Source organism: Eptesicus fuscus, chromosome 4 (genome assembly GCF_027574615.1).
Source record: "Eptesicus fuscus isolate TK198812 chromosome 4, DD_ASM_mEF_20220401, whole genome shotgun sequence".
In the NCBI taxonomy this organism is placed as follows: Eukaryota; Metazoa; Chordata; class Mammalia; order Chiroptera; family Vespertilionidae; genus Eptesicus; species Eptesicus fuscus.
This window is the reverse complement of record NC_072476.1, coordinates 102,358,667-102,375,304: the sequence shown is the minus strand read 5'-3', so window position 1 is coordinate 102,375,304 and position 16,638 is coordinate 102,358,667. Positions and strand designations below refer to the sequence as shown.

General features: G+C 38.9%; 1 protein-coding gene across 1 annotated transcript in view; it reads right to left on the bottom strand.

Moving 5' to 3' along the window:
* HCN1 (hyperpolarization activated cyclic nucleotide gated potassium channel 1) overlaps positions 1-16,638 on the bottom strand; it is a 308,732-nt gene that overhangs the window by 72,921 nt on the left and 219,173 nt on the right. The window contains exon 4 of the mRNA XM_054715271.1: positions 7,067-7,285. Coding sequence (XP_054571246.1) covers positions 7,067-7,285 — 219 coding nt within the window. The remainder of the gene's footprint in view (positions 1-7,066; positions 7,286-16,638) is intronic.

Sequence of the window (16,638 nt, the reverse complement as noted above, 5' to 3'; positions counted from 1 at the left end):
TGGAAACAAAATGGCACAGTTATCATCTTCCATTTGAGCCCCACATGGTCTGCGAATGCTCACTGCCCTGCAGGAAGCCTGAGCTGGGCATCCTCTTCTGGGTACAGTGATTGTGTGATTTGGGGCCTCCTCGGCTCTTACAGCACCTACTACCCACAGTTCTCCTGTCTGTAGGACCAGCTCAGATGTACAATCTGCCAGCCAGATGACACCAAAACAGAAGGAACTCTCATTGAATTAAAAATACATTTTATAAATTGTTCAAAATTCGGTGGGGCTCCGATGCGGGATGGCCAGCTGTGCCGATGAGGTGTGTTCCTACACCGCTAGACTGCCTCGTGCCACGTGGCAGGCTTTCTAGCTGCTGAACGTGGTTTTTATATTTTCCTGTGCCTGCTCTTGCTTGTAGATGCTGTTTCTCACTATGCATCTGCTTTTAGCAGCTCTGCTTCTGCTTCTAACATGTTTCTTTTTCACTAAATTTGGAGGTAAATCTTAATTCAGGATTCAGAAAGATATTACCACTAGCAATCTGGGCTGCAAGTAAGAGAGAGAATTCTGTCAATAACTAAAAAATAATTCAGTGCTCTCATGATCAGCCAACTACTGGGAAATGAAAAAAGAAATTACAACATTAAAATGAAATCAGTATTTTATGTTCTCATTGGGGAAAAAGTTAAATAATCTATTTGCCTCATTTAAAACACATCTTGGATCTTCTCTAAACATCACTTAATAAAACTATGATACTGAAGTTAAAGATCACTTTCCATTAAATATGTTAATGCTGCTTTAATAATAGCTTTCCCCCAATTTCTTAAATAACATTCAAAATTTAGCTCATTAACTTTAATAATAACTTGGTGAGGTAGGAGGACAGTGAGAAATCTTTAAAAATGAGTATACTAATCTAGCGTAGTTTCACTTGGCAAAGCTTAATTGGTAAATGGAGAATATAGTCACCTATCTCATATTATCATCTGAATATATGTTTCTTTCCTTTAAGTGAAATATTAGTATAGTCAGAATAAAAAGATGAAAATATTTTGTGTCAGTGAAAGACAAAAACAAACATATGATTTCACTTATATGTGGAATCTGAAAAAACAAAGCAAACAAATGAACAAAGTTGAAATAGACTCATAGATACAGAGAACAGACTGATGGTTGCCAGAGGGGAAGGGATTGGTGGACTGGGTGAAAAAGGTTAAGGGATTGAGAAGTACAGACTGGTAGTTTCACAATAGTCATGGGGATGTAAGGTATAGCAGGGCAAAGATAGTCAATAATATTGTATAAACTCTGTATGATGCCACTTGGGTAATGGAAATATCAGGAGGAACACTATGCGAAGTATATGATTATCCAATCGCTATGCTTAAACTAATACAAAATAATATTGAATATAAACTGTAATTGAAAAATAAGAAAAATAAAAATGGTTGATACTTGCTTCAGTTGCATATCAAATTGTATTTTAAGCCACACTCTCAACATACTTGGTTAAAAATTTGTAATTTACCTCATTTCATACATTCTTTGGAAGGAAAAAGAAGTCTGACTTCACTAATGTTTATTTAAAGAGTCTTTGTTACTCTGACAGCTAAGACACAGTACATAAGAGGCATTCTCAATAATGCACTCCACGTTTACTAACAGAGAGCTTAATGGAAGACATACGTTCTCCCTCCATTTTATTTCTCCATCACCTCTTGCTCTATATATTTGCCCATTCTCTAACATCTATCTTATTATAGAGTCAGGCCTCATAATTCAAAGCCCCAAGGGCTCTCCATTGCTTACCAAACCATGCACTGATTCTTGTCAGATTAGTGGATCCCTGACCGGCTTTCTGCCCTATGAATGTGTTTAGCAGTATGTTTATGTCTTATGACACAAAAGACATCAATACAGTACAGTAAACCCACTTGAAAGAGAACTCCAGGGAGTAGATTCAAATGAAAATTCAAACATTTCTAAAAAATTAAATCTACATATTAATCAATAAATAAAAGAGTGGAAAATGCAATGAGCCATTACAAGAATCTGTTAGATGTGCAATACATGATTAAGTGTAAACTGTAAAGTACCAAATGAAGGGTTGGCAAGGATGAATCTTTAGCACTTTGCACACACCTGAAACCATGAATACCTACAATATAGATGTAGGAAATTTCAACATATAACAGAGAACATGGGTACAGAAAGTATCACTTCACGAAAAGGGATACCGTATCTCTCAGTGGGATATATCTTACCTAATAATAGACAAAGATGTAAATTGATTGTACCTCCGCTACGCCCACCAGCCAATCAGCAGTGGTATGCAAATTAACCCAACAAATATGATGGTTAATTTGCATACACAGGTGCTGAGCAACGGGTGGGGGGAGGGCGGGAGGCTTGCGTCGTTGCCATAGTGACGACGCAGTCATTCCGCCCCATCCCCAGTCTCTCAGGGCCTCTGGGCAGCATGGGAAGGCAGGCTGGAGCAGAAAGAGGCGGCTCTGGGGCTGGGCCGGAGTGGAAAGGTGGTGCCGGCAGCCAGGGAGAGGAAGGCCCATTCTAGCACGAATCTTTGTGCATTGAGCTTCTAGTTAAAATATAAAGGCAGAAAATCAGTAGTTTAAGATACTTAAAATTAGCAAAATTATATTTTTCTCCTGAGTTAAATTAACATCTTCCAACTCCCTCTCTTTACTTGTGACTCTATAACAGTACTTACTTAATGTAAAAATAAGTTCCCAGCTGAGAATGTAAACTGTCATCATTCTGCCAGGAGCCTAATTTGTTAGCAACTCAAGTGGCCACATGATCCTAACTCCAGGGCTACCGCACCACTGTTCCCGAGGAGAGAATCCCACAGACAGCCCCTGTCCTCGGAGCTTCCTGGCCAGAGAACGCGTGGTGGCACTAGCTAGCACTTTGAGTGGGATAAATTCAGCTCCCAGGAAGAAAAAGGATATGGTATAGCAGAATCGGAAATCTTTCCAACTAATTAAGGAGCCATGTGGGAGTTGTGCTGGCGGCGTTCTCATTTGTAAAGGAAGGAAGGACGCTTTTGCGAATAATAAAGAAAAGCAAGGGAAACAGTTTGCTGAATGCACATGGATTTAGAGCTGAGTCTCCCCCCTAACAATGCTGCCCATGAAAATGAGGTATCAAGCTCTTTTTCATTTAAGCTCTGGGTCGATATGATTTTCCAAAGGTCAAGATCAATATAACATCAAAGCCCCTTTGTTCTCTGAAGACAAATACTATCAGAGCCTCCAAATCAATAAACCAAATTAGCAGCTCAACTAGCTAAATTTCTTGATATAATGAAGAAAGGTTGCAAAACAGGCGGTCACTGTTGCTTTTGTCTTCTTAACTGAATCGGATTATTTATAGACCGTTGTGGCCGTCACTCCAGATGTTTCCCCTTTGCTTTGCCATTACTCTGGTAAAATATATTTTTTAAAATTAAAGACTCAATTACATGAGAGCAGCAACCTGCTCCCCCATCCACCTTCCTGAGACAGTGGGTCCATCATGGCCTAAAGACACACACACTCCTGATCAACCCAGCAACTAAGAAATCCCTTCACCCCCGATGAAAGACACTTAGATAATAACACACCTCTTACTTACAGGGAAATCAAGGCCAGAATTCCAGAGGGAAAAGCATATTGAAAATTTAATTTCTAAAGTGATGTGTTTATGTCAAACACATGTATACTTACACCTGCCATCGATTGCTGGAAACCCTGAGGCAACATGTTTACATATGCCTCAATAAAATACATAATATATTTTGTAAAAGACGCGGTCATGTATACTCAAGTAACAGCATTCAGAAAAGCGCGAATTATGACCCCTTCTTCTCATTTACGCTAGAATAAAGGCTGGACAACCCGTAGTCACTCTTACTCCTCAGGATCCTATGTGAGTACTATTGTATCCTCAGCATCACTGTACTGAGGTTACTATGCATGGGCTGAAATTCACATCAGCAGAGACACAGATCTGGCCACCACAGTGCTTATTCCCCTCTGGGCAGATAGAATATACACAACAAACACATTACTATGGGTTGGAATAACCAGGGAAGACGTCACAGCCTTCCAGAGAGAAGGACAGAACAGAAACATCATTTCTTCAATGTGACCTTTTCTCCTTTCTCTCCTTTTGATTGAAGCTGGCCTCATTCAGCACCTGTCTCACCTGCCTCCTTCTCCCTTGTACATTCACTCCCTTAATCATTACCCCCTCAGGACAATGAGGTTCTGATCTGCATCAGACAGTCACAGGAGTACAAGCATGTAAGGGGTTAGGAAGAAAGGAGGGGCAAGTCAGAAGCATCTTGTTTGTGGAGAGAACAATAATCATAATTGTCTGGTTAGAAAATAGACAGTTTAAAAGTTGATTTGGCACCACTCCACATCCACCCAAATTCTTCCTGAAGGTCTTATTACGGGGGAAACAAGTATATTAACCATAATCACTTTATTTGCAATGGCCTGAAGTGTGCTTGATTGCAAACAGGACTTGAGTGGATTGAAAAGGAAAGCAGAGCTTGGTGCCAGCCTTTGTCTCTGGTTATACCATTAGCTTTTTACAAATCTGGAAGATTAGACTGATTTTAAAAAATGATTTCTACGGAATAAGAAATGTATGTGATAGTCCTGATTATAGTCCTTCATTTACAAGGAAAGACGAAGGATTGATGGCTTGCCAATTTAAACCTCAGAGTGAACGCTGAACACCAGCACATTCTTAATGGCGACTATAAAAGGTATTCATTAGAGCTTGCTTCTTTTACATAAAAAAATACGTTACTAATGGATATATGGCAGTGAAAATAATATCAATATTAATTTGTTAGGCATTCATGGCAGATGGTTCTGATAACTACAAAATAGGAGGTTCCTCAAGAAGTTAAACTTAGAATAATGATATGACCCAGAAATTCCACTCTCAGTATGCTTGCCCTCTATTAAGCACTTGTAAGATGAAGAGGTAAAAAGTTAAACAGGGTCAAATATGTGGTGATGGAAGAAGATTTGACTTTGGGTGGTGGGCACACAATGCAATGTACAGATGACGTGTCATAGCATTGTACACCCAAAGCCTATATAATCCTATTAACCCACATCACTCCAATACATTTCATTAAAACCCAAAACTTGATCATTTAAATTATGGCAAACATCATAATAGCTTTCTTTGTGAATGTCTATGATTACATCATTGAATGAATTAGGTTTCCAAGTTATACCTGGTTCATACAGTAGATCTAAACACACAGAAATGGTGAGCCCACTTAATATGCAATATAATGGTAATAAATGCTTTCCTGGAATTTGGAGACTCCTTTGTATTTGAGAAAATATGTTGTAATGTTGTGGAGAAAAAGGAGGTAGGAAAAGAGCATTTTTATGAAAAACAGTATCAACTAAGAGGGAAAAAGAAAGAGCTTAATAGAAACATACACTGTGTTGTAGTCTTATCTTAAATCCCCATAAATTTAGCCCCAATTCCTTTAAGGTACAATTTTCAGTCAAATTCACAGTTGTATTCCTTCTCTTGTCCATCATTTTGGGCTTTGTTCTTTACAATTTAATTGGAGGCTTTATATTAAAACTAGAGGCCCAGTGCATGGATTCATGCACTGGTGGGATACCTCAGCCTGGCCTGCACCCTCTCTCAATCTGGGACCCCTCAGGAGTTGTCGGACTGCCGGTTTCGGCCTGATTCCCGCAGGCTGTTGGTAGCGCCACTGCAGCTGCGCTTGCCAGCCATGAGCCCGGCTTCTGGCTCCCAATGGTCAGCTGCGCGGCGTGGCGCTCCCGCTGTGGGAGCACACTGACCACCAGGGGGCAGCTCCTGCATTGAGCGTCTGCCCCCTGGTGGTCATTGGGCGTCATAGCTACCAGCTGATCGTCTGGTCACTTAGGCTTTTATATATATAGATGAACCTCAAAGCAATTCTGATGGTTCATTTTTTCATTGCTTTAGTAATAAAATACCACTTGCTTTTATAACAGTGGGTGGCCATGTAATTACCATCAGGAGAAATAAAGTACCCAGGTTCCCTTTCTCCTATGGTGTGAGTACAGTGTTGAAAACTTTCACAAATGAAACTGAAACGACCTTTGACTATTTTGTAAGGAATTATAAATCTAAGCCGTGGTCTCTCACCAGAAGTAGTGTTCTGGAACTCTCTTAACTGTTACTTTCAGAAATACTCTTTGGCAAGGTGTATACTACATATTCTCAGGTTCAACAGAGCCCCTAGAGAGTAAATTATTCCTTCAGTGATGAAATATTCTTATTTATCTCTCAGAGCGTTACTGATGTTTAGTCAGGAATGTAAGAACTGTTTGATAGTCCAAGGTCTAGCCTCAGCCAAAGTTGTTCAGCACATGAAAAAAAAAAATAAATCCCAGAATAAATAATTGCATATATCTACTTTTACTCTCTCTTTTGAGCAATTTCGAGCGGCAATCATTTTAATTAACAGATGGTGTATATGAATGCATGATAGCAGCTGTTAATATGCATGTTTAAGACTAGAGATTGACACAAGGGCAACATATGTTGAGCTAAGCATACGGATTGTAATATGAATTACGATGCCAATACGCAGGGGCACAGAGGGACACAGCCAATGGACGCCTGTCCCCATTTAATCAGCCAACATTTTCTAACATATACTAGAGAAGGCTTTCAATTATTTTAACTGAGGGAATACGAAAGATCACGAACCTTGATAACACCTTAAATCAGCTTCAGACATTTTGAAACATGTAACTATTTTACCTGTGAGTGCAAATTCAGAGGCTTTTTCTTTTCTTTCTTTCTTTTTTTTTTTTTAATTATCATTCAAGAGAGAAATTGGAAACAAATGAAAGCTATCAGGGCCATCTTGACAAAACCTCAAAATATCGAAACAGATTGTGTTTCCCTGCTTTAACCATTTTATCTCATTACACGTTTGAAAGAGGAGATGGTTTCGTTATCTTGAACGCTATTAGTTAAATTTACAAACTAGCTGGTTGGAGATATTAGAGAGAAAACACATTACCTTCTCTTGATACTGCCGCCTGGAGGAATCCAGAGACTGGATTAAAGCCGTGGCGTGGCCCACGAACATGGCGTAGCAGGTGGCCCCCACGATCATGCTGAGCATGGTGATCCACAGGTCCGACATGCTGACGGGGGCCTGCGCGCCGTACCCGATGCACAGCATGTGGCTCATGGCCTTGAAGAGCGCATAGGAATACTGCTTTCCCCAGGAGTCATTCTGGAACAGAGGAGAAAGAGAACATGGGCTGAGCCAGCAGGAGAGCAGAGTAAAACGTGAGCATGGCCTTACGCAGAAGTATTCCAGTCACTGACAGTGGAGACACCTGGGAATGCAGCATTTGCACAGGTGTCTCTCCTCATGGCTCATAGACTGACTTGCTGGTTTCCAAGCCTGCCTGGCGCTATGACCTAGACTAGTCCACTGTTCAGACAGGCCTCTCTATTCAATTTTAGGTTTGTTGTTTTTAAAACTAAAATCACTTTTGGGACAATGGTGTGGGCACCACATAAAAATGCCAAGGATGAATGCTGATGAGCTCATTTCAAAGTTTCCAGGAAATCTGGCCTTTCTAAAGTCCTTAATCTCATATTTCTTATAGTTTTGAAGTCCTTAATCTTATATTTCTTAAATAAGAAAATAAGCATTTTGAAATACAAGTCTGATAAATGGAAAGACTTCCCTACAAATGTTAGGGTTGATGATGAATCTCATTGGCTTTTTAAAAAATACTAAAATAGATTAAAATAAGCAAATAATATCTTGGCAAATCTCTGGAGAAAAAAAGAAAGATGACTTCTGAGATTAGTTATTAGGTGCAGTTTATGATGTCATTTCAAAAGTTTATTCCAAGCTCAATTCTCCAAAAATAAGTTGTTCAATATAACTTATCTACTCTTTGATAAAATTATTATTTTTTGTTTAATTTGCATCAAAGTCCCTAGGCCCGGACTTACATAATTTACGAAGCCCACTATAAACTGAAAGTTTGGACGTTTTAGTTCAGAACTCAGAAAAACAAAACAAAACATTGTTAAAGATAAAATATATAAATATTTTCCCATTAAAATATATTATTACAGATCTTAATGGGGTAATAGTGACTGATTAGTAACAACATAAAGGTATACATTTAAAAATAATATTGTGGTATGATTATGTATCATACAATAAATAATAATACTGTATTATTGTGATATCTTGATTGGTCACACACTTTTTCTGGTTTATTTTCTGCAAAGTCACTTCCTATATCAAAATTCATTCAATTAGTAATTTCATTTTTAATGATAAAATCAAAAGTGGCATCAGTTGCTTTTGGCTAACAAGATCACAAATAATTCTTGATGCTTTTTTTAATTTCAAGAAAGATCTTTTTGTTAATGCAACCTTTTCCTGGAGTTATTAAGGGTATTCATTGGTGATAATATTGGGATAAATTTCTGATAATTATTTTAACATATAAATATTAGTACGCTGGAGCTTATTCTCATAGAAGAATTTATCTACAAAGATAAAACACTTCATACAAGTCAGTTTCATGTATGTGTAAATGCGATTTTTAAAAAATTAATCTTTGTATGTTAATTATAGTTTAAAATGCAAATTACAAAAAAATAGAGGCCTGGTGCATGAAAATTCAGCCCAGCCTGCACCCTCTCCAATCTGGGACATCCCTCTCATAATCCAGGACTGCTGGCTCCCAGCCGCTCACCTGCCTGCCTGCCTGATTGCCCCTAACCACTTCTGCCTGCCAGCCTGATCACTCCCTAACCACTGCCCTGCCAGCCTGATTGACGCCTAACTGCTCCTCTGCCAGCCCAATTGCCCCTAACTACTCTCCCCTGCTGGCCTGGTCACCACAAAATACCCTCCCCCACCAGCCTGGTCGCCCCAGCTGCCCTCTCTTGCAGGCCTGGTCCCTCCCAACTGCCCTCCCCTGCTGGCCTGATCTCCCACAACTGTCCTCCCCTGCTGGCCATCTTGTAGCGGCCATCTTGTGTCCACATAGGGGCGGCCATCTTGTGTGTTGGGGTGATGGTCAATTTGCATATCACCTCTTTATTATATAGGATACTTGTGCCACGCCAGCATGGCCATGGGTGAACCTGAGGGGTGGTGGTGAAGGATTAGAAAAGCCAGACAAGAGAATAAAGCTGGGTCTAGGTGGGATGCTGCCCTCTGATTAGAGAGACAGTGCCATGGGCTGCAAGCCAAGTCTTTATTTTATAGCCAGATTCCACTAGGCAAAGTAAGGGCATGGTCAAGATGTTTACAATGTTCTCCTGGAATCTACTGGGTTTGGAATCTACTCAATTACATGCACCTGATCAAACTTTGTTTACTTGCTGCACCTCCTGCAGCCCATATCACTTAGCCATGTGGGACCATAGGTTTGGACCATAAGGTCAAGCTTACAACTATAGCCTTTGGCTATAATTGTGCTGGGACTTGCACATGGCTTTGCCATGAGAGGATCGTGCCCTCTCATTAGTCCGAGGCTTGAACCTGTCCAAACACTGTAGTCACTTTCCAAAAATAATAGAGATGTACCCTTTACCAGTTTTCCCCAAAGGTTATATCTATAATATAATGTCACAGTCAGGAAATTAACATGGATACAATCCAGTGATCTCATCCACATTTTAATAATATACATGTACTCATATGTGTATGTATTTAGTGTTATACAATTTTATTGTCTGTGTAGGTCCATGTATTAATCAACACAGTTAAGATACAGAACAACTGCATTCCTTCTACTGCCTTTATACTGAATTTGATGTAAATGTCTCAATGGTATTTTAATATTTTCTCTAACATTTCTGGTAACTTGTTGAAGTCATACAGAAAACCAAAAGTAGCTTTATGATTTGTATATAACCCAAAATTCCTGTTTATATATTATTTCTCCTTATTTTCAATTATAAGAAATAGTTTAATTTAAAAAATTATCTCCCTTGTTAATAATTAGCTCATTTAGAGCTTCACATGAAAATAGTGTTATGTTCCATCAAATGTGATGATCTTTGAATTTATTCTGTATTTCTAGGCTGGTGGATATTTGCTTTGCAATGTTGCAGCTGTTTTCAAAACTGGGCATTGTAAGCAATAAAGAATTCTAATAACTCCCTGAAATGCTTTATTACAATGTCCATGTGTATTCTCTCTTTTGTAATAATTTATTGGCAGAGTTTATTGCCTGAGCTCCGCAGACACTGCCTTGGAACTTAGGCAGAAGATTTAATATTTATGTAGAAACTGCAGGAATAGGCTCCTGGGAGTGACAGGCCGCTGGCCTCTCACCGTGGGTTCTCTCCCCGTCCACCTGGGGGGAGCTCCTCCTATCTCGTTGGCGGCCACTGCTGCTGCTGCAGCTGCCATTGCCACTGCTAGCCTGGTGAGCTCTGCTTTGGTGGCACTGGGAACACAGCATCCCAGACTGCTGAGGCATGCCTGTGTGAGCCTGCTGCCTGGCCAACTGCTGGCTCTGCACTGCCTCCTGTGCCTGCAGGCCCGGCCCTGTGTGTGCCCAGCTGCCCCCTGCAGCCTCTGCTCATCATGTCCATGTCCCACTGTCCCAGGGGACTGCACTTGCAAAACATAAAATAAAAAATAAAACAATTAAGAATTTCAAGATAGTAGCAGCAGAGCATTAAACCAAACACAGGGTCTTGCTGACAGTGTCCTTGAGCAACTACAAGGTCACACCCCACCCACACGCCCAGGAAGCCATTCCTGCCTCAGTCAATAGCTCTTGCATGATCAGAGATGTTTAAAGTTATTTTAAAAATATTAAATATATGTGGGTACTTTGTTCATATTGCAATGGGGTTTTCCAAAATCAAATTTATAGAATATAAAAATTGCACATTATATTGGGCGTGATGGACACACAGTGCAATATACAGATCATGTATTGGTTAATCTTATTAACCAATGTCACTCCAATACATTCAATAAAATAAATAATGTTGACTTGTCTAATGTGTGGCATGCGTTCATCACCAAGTGTGCCCTCGTGTGTTAACATATTAGATTCCCCGAGCTCATGCTTCTCATTCTTCCGTGTATCTTTCTTTACTCTCTGGAGGGTTCCAAAAAAGCTTGTCAATTAGAAACCCAATAAACAAACTGATAAGTAACAAAAATGTTTTGGTGGCCATTTGGAAACAACCAAAGTGTCCTTTGATAGATGATTGCATAAAGAAGATGTGGTACATACTTACAATGGAATACTACTCAGCTAGAAGGAAAGGTGAAATTCTGCCATTTGAGACAAATGGATAGATCTTGAGAATATCATACTCAGTGAAATAAGTCAGAATATATTAACAACCATATGGTTTCACTCAAATGTGGGATATAAAACTGAAAGCAACAAATACAGCAAACAAACAAAAACTTGTGGACACTAACAATAGTATGGTGGTTACCGGAGGGAAGGGAAGTGGAGAATAGTAAAAGATAAAGGGGGTCAACTCTATAATTATGAAAGAAGAGTTCATTTTGGGGGGTGGGCACATAATGCAATATACAGATGATGTACCATAGAATTATACACTTGAAAATTATATAATCTTACTAACCAGTGTCACCCCAATAAATTTAATTTAAATAACTGAACATTATAAGTTTTAAAAGCCCAACCTTATTAACTTTGGACTTGCATGTAGATGCTGCCAAAAATAACAAATCCCATTTGGTTGAAAGAGTTAAGTTTCATAAAGTGAAATTCACTGTTTTTTACTTCTAAAATGAGGTCAAGCTGCCATTTATCTGTCTGTCTATCTATCTATCTATCTATCTATCTATCTATCTATCTATCTATCTATCCATCTACTTATCTGTCCGTTTATCTACCTGAAGAGTTTCTCATAGATCAGCCATTCTAAATTATAGAGAAGATATGTAAGAGAATAAGGAATACACTAGGAAACAGAGTGGAGGCCAGAGTCAGAGGGGTGAGAATATTTTTCAACGCAATCCAGGAGGCCGCTGAAAGTTTCTCAGAAGGGAAGGATATCAACTGAACTTACTTCAGGAAGATGGATCAGGAAGAATTGTTGAGCAGTGGTTCTCCACCGAGGATAACTTTGTGGAGACAAGGTTGCCACGGTTACCAGTTTGTATGCGGAAGATTCTGTGGTTTGACCCCAGGCGCTCTGGCTCTAAAGACTATGCTACTAACCACTACATGATATGGCTCTTGGTTTTATAACCATACCATACTGATAATTACAAGAAAAATATTAAGGCTGAGAAATTAACTGCTCAGCCCAAATCTCACATTTAAATTCTCATTTAATATAGTAAACTAAAGTAAAGCAAAGAGGGACCCAAAGGAGGAAAAGCTAGGATCTGAGAGGGTTTTATGAAAATTCAGGGACATTTCTATTACCAATATACCACATTTCTTTTACTACGTTGCTGTTCTCTTTTCATCTTTTAAAATGGACTCTATCCTATTTTAGTCTACATCAATAATAATAACACACATGGGAGACTGTATACTCAAAGTGATTTACGATATCATCTAAATGTTACCCACTTACATACAACTTGGATCCCATTAAAAGTAAAGAATAAGTTACCTGTGAATCTTGATTTAATTAGGGTTTATCTTGTTTTTAATTTTAGGTAAGGCTTTATTAACAAATTGTTCCTTATAGATCAATTTCTTATTATTCAAAAGTGTTCACTCATTTAATTCATTACTTCTCTGAGGCATCATTGAAATTAATTACTTTTTGAGGAAGACATATTAAGCCAAATTAACAGTAACATACATAGGTAAATTTGATTATCCCATCTGGGATCTTTCATGTAGAAAAAAGGTATATTTTGAGCTTTCTCAAGGTTTAACTTAAAATACTTTCTAGGCATCTGTTTTGACACCTTGCTTGTATTGTGATTGAATTTGAGTGAGGGTGATGGGCTTTGGCAAAAAAAAAAAAAAAAAAAAAGAAAGAAAGAAAAAGAAATAACAAAAAAGAAAACATTTATTCTAGAGTGCCCTTAGATCTTTACCATGAAAACAAAAGTTCTCCAGTTCATCATCTTTCACTTGAACTGAATATTTTGTTAATTTTGTAGCCAACATATTTTATTATTGAATACCTGAATTAATTCTTCTTTGTCAATTGAAAGCAAATGCAAGTATGAATATGTTAAGTAGGTAAAATCTTAGCACAATCTAACATATAAAACTTAGCGGCTCAGCATCTATGCATCAACTGCTGACTCTGAAAGGATCAGAGAGATACACAGCAGTGGAACTAGAAAGCCAGGGAGAGAATGAGCCCTGCAGAGCTAGGTTACCAACTTTGAATCACTCTGTTCAATTTACTTCTTCAATCATTGAATAAATTTATCACCAATATCAATTACAGCAATACCAATCAGATAAAAGTTACATTAAGAAGCTTTCCAGAAAAGGAACAGAGCAGAGCAGAATCCGCCTGAAAACACAAAAAAGTATAGCATAACAGGTTGCCAATCCCAAAGAGTTTCCAGTCATTGAATATGCAATGACTATCCCATATAATAAAAGGCTAATATGCAAATTGACCGAACAGCGGAACGACCTCGCTATGATGTGCACTGATCACCAGGGCGCAGATGTTCAACACAAGAGCACTCCCACAGGGGGAGCGCTGCTCAGCCAGAAGCCTGGCTCACGGCTGGCGAGTGCAGCGGCAGTGGTGGGAGCCTCTCCTGCCTTGTCACAGCAGCAGCGCTAAGGAGCCCTCAGGGGATGTTCAACCGCCAGCTTAAGCCTGCTCCCCACCAGCAGTCGGACATCCCCTGAGGGGTCCTGGACTGCAAGAGGGCACAGGCTGGGCTGAGGGACCCCCCTACCCCCAGTCTGTATGTCTGTATATAAGAGAACAGTGAGGATAGTAACAGCTGGTTTCTATCAATTTCACAGTGATAAAGTATGACAACCATGAATACAGACTTTGGGAGCAAGCTTTATACTGATTAGCGATTGAAAGAGAATTACTACTGTTTTTAAGTATTAATTTGAGATTTGTTTATTCTTTGAAATATATCCCCTAGAATTATTAGATTCATATATTTATTATGAACAGAAATATCTTTGAGAATATTTGTATCTTAGCTGAATGAAACATTATTTGTGACTTTTTGTTACAGATCATATTAAGTTGTAATGTCAATGGGAAGAAAAGTGGAGGTCATCTCAATGAGGCCATGTTAAATTGAATTATTCAGCAGGAATATTATTCAGTACAAGCATTCCTATTCAGTAGAAATATATATGGCTTTCCCATAGTATAGTGCTGTGCAAAGCAAGCATTAACTCCAAAGTATGCAGGAAGAAAGAGAGCCTACCAGTATTACACTTTCTTGGATTTCACAATCTGTCAACCTTGTTACATATGAGTACTATATTTAAAAATCTATTAGGAAGTACTGAATTATTTCCATCAATTCATAAGACAGAAGTGCTTTTATTCTTGGAATGTATGTATATATATATATTCTTGATAGCATATCTCCAAATAATTTAAATATCATGATTTCTATGTTGCCCAGCCGGTGTGGCTCAGGGTTAAGTGTAGACCTATGAACTAGGAGGTCATGGTTCAATTCCAGGTCAGGGTGTGCAGGAGGCAGCCAATCAATGATTCTCTCTCATCACTGATGTTTCTATCTCACTTTCCCTCTCTTTTCCTCTCTGAAATCAATAAAAATATATTAAAATGTTAATAAAATTTATTTAAAATAATAATTACATACTTTTATTTTTCAGTTGGAGTAATTTCTTTTTCTTATTTGTAGTGCTATGACCTGCTTACAAACATTTGTACCTGTGGCACCAATCCCTTTTCATTACAGGAGGGTTCACACAGTTTTTAGAAGTAAAATGTAAAGTTGGTGCATAACTAAACTTCTGTTGCCATAAAAAGAATGATGTCTGGCCTGGTCTTTAGAGCTTAGTCTAGACTTGTTTTCTGGTCAATTAATCCCTCAAGTTCTAAGTGTACTCTTTCCTGCTTCAATAATGATGATCAAACACAAAATTTGCATTAAGTAGATTTGTAAATTAAAATTTAATGATGCTTGAGATAATGGATATTTTTCCCATATTTCTCTTAATGTTAGTGTAATACTTTAGAATAAAAATGAAATAATCAGTAAATTATTTTTTAATTTGGCATATATATTAACCCATATTTTTATACTAAGCGTCCATTAACACTTATTATAGAAAGGCCCCAAATCAGACACAATTTTAAGATTTTTAAGTTAATTTTTCAATTACAATGAGCATTTAAGCAAAATATTTTCATTTGTTATCTCTTTTCTTATTTGTACAAGTAAATATAAGCACACATACTTTACATATTTTTGCACATGTAAGTATTATAAACATATCTATAATATATAAAAGCCTAAGTGACCGAATGACCAGAATGACCAGTCACTATGACACACACTGACCACCAGGGGACAGATGCTCAACGCAGGAGCTGCCCCCTGGTGGTCAGTGCACTCCCACAGCAGGAGCACTGCTCAGCTGAGACCTGTCCTGGTGGCCCACCAGCCTGCTGGCAGCCACTCACTCCCTCAGTAGTCCTGCAGGTCCAATCTCCGGAGAATGGGCCAGGCACCAATGGACCAGCGCCATTGGCACGATTCCAACAGCGCCACCAGCCTCCTGGAAGTCAGCCTCGGGCACTGCAGTCACTTCCCCTCCCTAGATGCTCCGCAAGGAAGAAACAATATAAAAGCAGCCGCCAGGTGGCTTCCGACAACCGGCACGAATGTCAGCGGGATGGATCCAGATCCCAGGCCAGCAAGGGCATCCTACTGTCCGCCCGGAGGGCAAATCACATTCTGGCCTCCTCCACCCACCTTGGTACCCAACCTGTGCATGAATTTGTGTACCGGGACTCTAGTCTATATATATATATAAAAGCCTAATATGCTAAGTGTCCAACCGATCGGTCACTATGACGTGCTCTGACCACCAGGGGGCAGATGCTATGACTGGTAGGTTAGCTTGCTGCTGGGGTCTGGCCGATTGGGACTGGGCAAGATGGCCCAGACATGCCCTGGAGCCCTCCCGTGGTCCCTCCCTGGCCTCTAAAATATTTCTTCTAATTAATTTCCTTTCAATGTGCATAAATTCATGCACTGGGCCTCTAGTTTTATATAATGCATAAATATTTAAAAAAATGGAAGTTAGTAACATACACTGAACACTTAACTCCTTACAAAATAATATTACATCATCTCACTGCTCCTTATAACATTCTCAAAACCCGATATTATTCTTTAAGGTAAGAAATGCAGAGCTTAGAAAAATTAAAAAAATTACTGAAAGCCACACACTTTGGGTGCCAAAGCTGGAATTCAATCACAGGTCTGTTGGAACTAAATATAAATGCTCTCCATTCCAAATATCACAGCCACATAGTTACTAAACATTTATATGAGTAAAATCCATGATAATTACAATGCAGTATTGTCAAGCATTTTAAGAACATAACCATCGCACAGACATTCTTCAAGTATTTGTTTTCAGTTCAACCAAGAGAAGG